This window comes from Oncorhynchus keta, chromosome 11 (assembly GCF_023373465.1).
Source record: "Oncorhynchus keta strain PuntledgeMale-10-30-2019 chromosome 11, Oket_V2, whole genome shotgun sequence".
In the NCBI taxonomy this organism is placed as follows: domain Eukaryota; kingdom Metazoa; phylum Chordata; class Actinopteri; order Salmoniformes; family Salmonidae; genus Oncorhynchus; species Oncorhynchus keta.
The window spans coordinates 49,524,198-49,526,466 of NC_068431.1; the positions used below are offsets into that span (position 1 = coordinate 49,524,198).

The 2,269-nt window shown below is 41.3% G+C and overlaps 1 protein-coding gene across 1 annotated transcript; it reads right to left on the reverse strand.

The window, feature by feature from the left end:
• Nucleotides 1–560: 560 nt before the first annotated feature.
• On the reverse strand, nucleotides 561–1,876 carry LOC118390493 (cytochrome c oxidase subunit 8B, mitochondrial). The gene is made up of 2 exons (XM_035781117.1): nucleotides 1,575–1,876; nucleotides 561–916 (listed from the first exon to the last, which is right to left on the reverse strand). Exons 1-2 carry the CDS (start codon nucleotides 1,689–1,691, stop codon nucleotides 821–823), a joined length of 213 nt encoding a protein of 70 aa, XP_035637010.1. The 5' UTR covers nucleotides 1,692–1,876; the 3' UTR covers nucleotides 561–820.
• Nucleotides 1,877–2,269: the final 393 nt, after the last annotated feature.

The following is a 2,269-nucleotide window of genomic DNA, read 5'->3' on the forward strand; positions in this document are numbered from 1 at the left end:
TTAACCAGATGGCATTAGCGTTAAATACCAGACGGGCATATTCAATAAGTACTTTAGGGGTCCATAGGAGCACAACTCTGTAGATATTTTCAAACTTTCAAATGCACAGACTTAGATATGAAATCCAAATATACACTAACAAATTAAACTGAGCCAAATAAAAGCAAACTCCTCGTCTCAATAACTGACATAGCACAAAGATGCACAATAAAAACCAATGCACCATATTATATAAATGTCTATAGCAGCGTATTATATTGCAACAGCAGCTACTGGCCAACAGATGGTGCTATTGATAGGGGCTGGATGAAATCTTGACCCTTTCAAGAGTATCAGTGCTACAGTACTTACATCATAACTCAAAAATAACATTGTTGCAGGTATGCGAAATGGTTAATATCTTGGTTTATACCCATAGTAAAGCAGAAAGAACCTGATACTGTTGGTGGCCACTGATATTAAACAGACAGTTCTTACATACTATTTCTCTCTATTCTATTTAATGGGTGGTGTTGGCATTAATGAGAATCACTTAACATGCACATTTGATACTAGACCAATTTAAAGTTTAAATATGTTTATTATCATTATTGTAACATACTCCCTTGATTGAAGAAGCCAATTCAAATTCACAAATATTGATGTTGTGCAGCCATTCTATTGGCAGACACTCAGACTGGAGTGAAGAGGTAGTTCATGGAGGTTGGGGATTTGTTCCATGTTTTTAAGAGGAGTTTTTTGAAGTGATTTGGTCCCAGGAGGGTCTTGAGTAAGTAGAGAATGTACGGGACGTCCCAGTTAAGACAGAGTCCATGTTAAGTTATTCTTTCTTCTTGTAGTTCTCAATGTTGGCGAGAACCCACCCGGAAGGTCCCAGGATAGCCACTGCGAACATCCCCAGTCCGATGACTGTCTCCTACAGAAAGGGAGAGAGCGCAAACATGGTTACATTATTCCAGGCAAGGTGCCATGTTGAGTGTTGTGTAACGTTACAGAATGATCAAATGTATAGTACAGATTGCCTCAAATTGAGGCTCAATGTCATGTGCTGAATCATCGGTGACTAGCAATGTTACCTAACTAGCTAAAGTAGCTACATAGCTAACACGACCTTGGAGATTAACGCAATAAAGCGTTAGCAAATGATCACAATAGCAATAATAGAATACACTTTTACATTATGAATACCTATAGTTTCCTATCAAGGGTATATAGCCACAAAACACAACCGCGATCTGACAGTGTCAGCCGGCGTTGGCAGGGTAGTTGTGCATCCTTGCCTGTCACGAACTGACCTAGCTTGCTAACGTTAACGTGACCTTCCAGTCCAACTAAAATGTCCAATGTTTTTTTTTGGCTAAAATAAGACATCTATGCAACACTCGTGACTCGTTGCGATGTTACCCCACCAAAGTGGAATTATGACCATAATTAATTGATAAAAATGCCGCTAGATTTAGTTAGCTGGCTAACAGGCCTAACATCATAAGGATGTATGCCACAGCAGCTACTACGAGGAGCTAGCTACTAATGATTTTCTTGTCTGTATGAAAAATACAGGTACAATTACTTACAGTAGGGCCGAGAGGGTCTTTAGCCGGTCTGGTGAAGACACTGGCCCTCTGGGTAATCATAGGTCCGCGCAGAGCTGGAGCAGTGCGGGTTGAAATAGTTCTGATGAGCCCAGACATGCCTGCTGTTTGAGTAGAGGTTCTTGATTGAATACTGGGGAAGTTGGTTACGAAGGAGGGGATCCGCCGGTCGGCAATAACAGCAATGTGGGATTTGTAGTTGTCACGCAAAAGGACTAACGCGTGCGCATCGCCATGTCTCGGATAGAAGAATGAGCCAGATATTTCAGATATTTCACCGGATGTGTAAATGTGAAGCATCCGGTTGGCGTTTCCACTCACTACCAAGATATGGTGACGTGAGGAAGCATAGTGCCAGTGGCGGGCCCCCGGAAGAAGATTGAGCGAGAAGGATTTTGGCAGATTCTGCTAATTTTGTCATCGATGTAACATTTGAACTCCATACAGTTCTGTTTCCTAAACTAACATCTGTAAGAAACTTTGTGTTTCTTAAAATGGTGTTGTTTAGGAGTGCATACGCGATTTGAGTTATTGCACACTCGCGCTCATAGCAGGCGTTCCCTAACGGAAATGATGCGTATATGTGCTAGATCGCTCCAATAGGATCTTACTAGTTCGTGCTCTGCCCACGATGATTAATTTGCTCCCATTGTAAAAAAATTAAAAAAAAACAGGTT

What these genes read in the sequence shown, in the direction of transcription:
- LOC118390493 (XM_035781117.1), bottom strand. Translation starts at nt 1,691, where the DNA reads ATGTCTGGGCTCATCAGAACTATTTCAACCCGCACTGCTCCAGCTCTG. An exon ending in AAGACCCTCTCGGCCCTACT is followed by an intron (nt 917 to 1,574) that starts GTAAGTAATTGT and finishes CCCTTTCTGTAG; the next exon opens with GAGACAGTCATCGGACTGGG.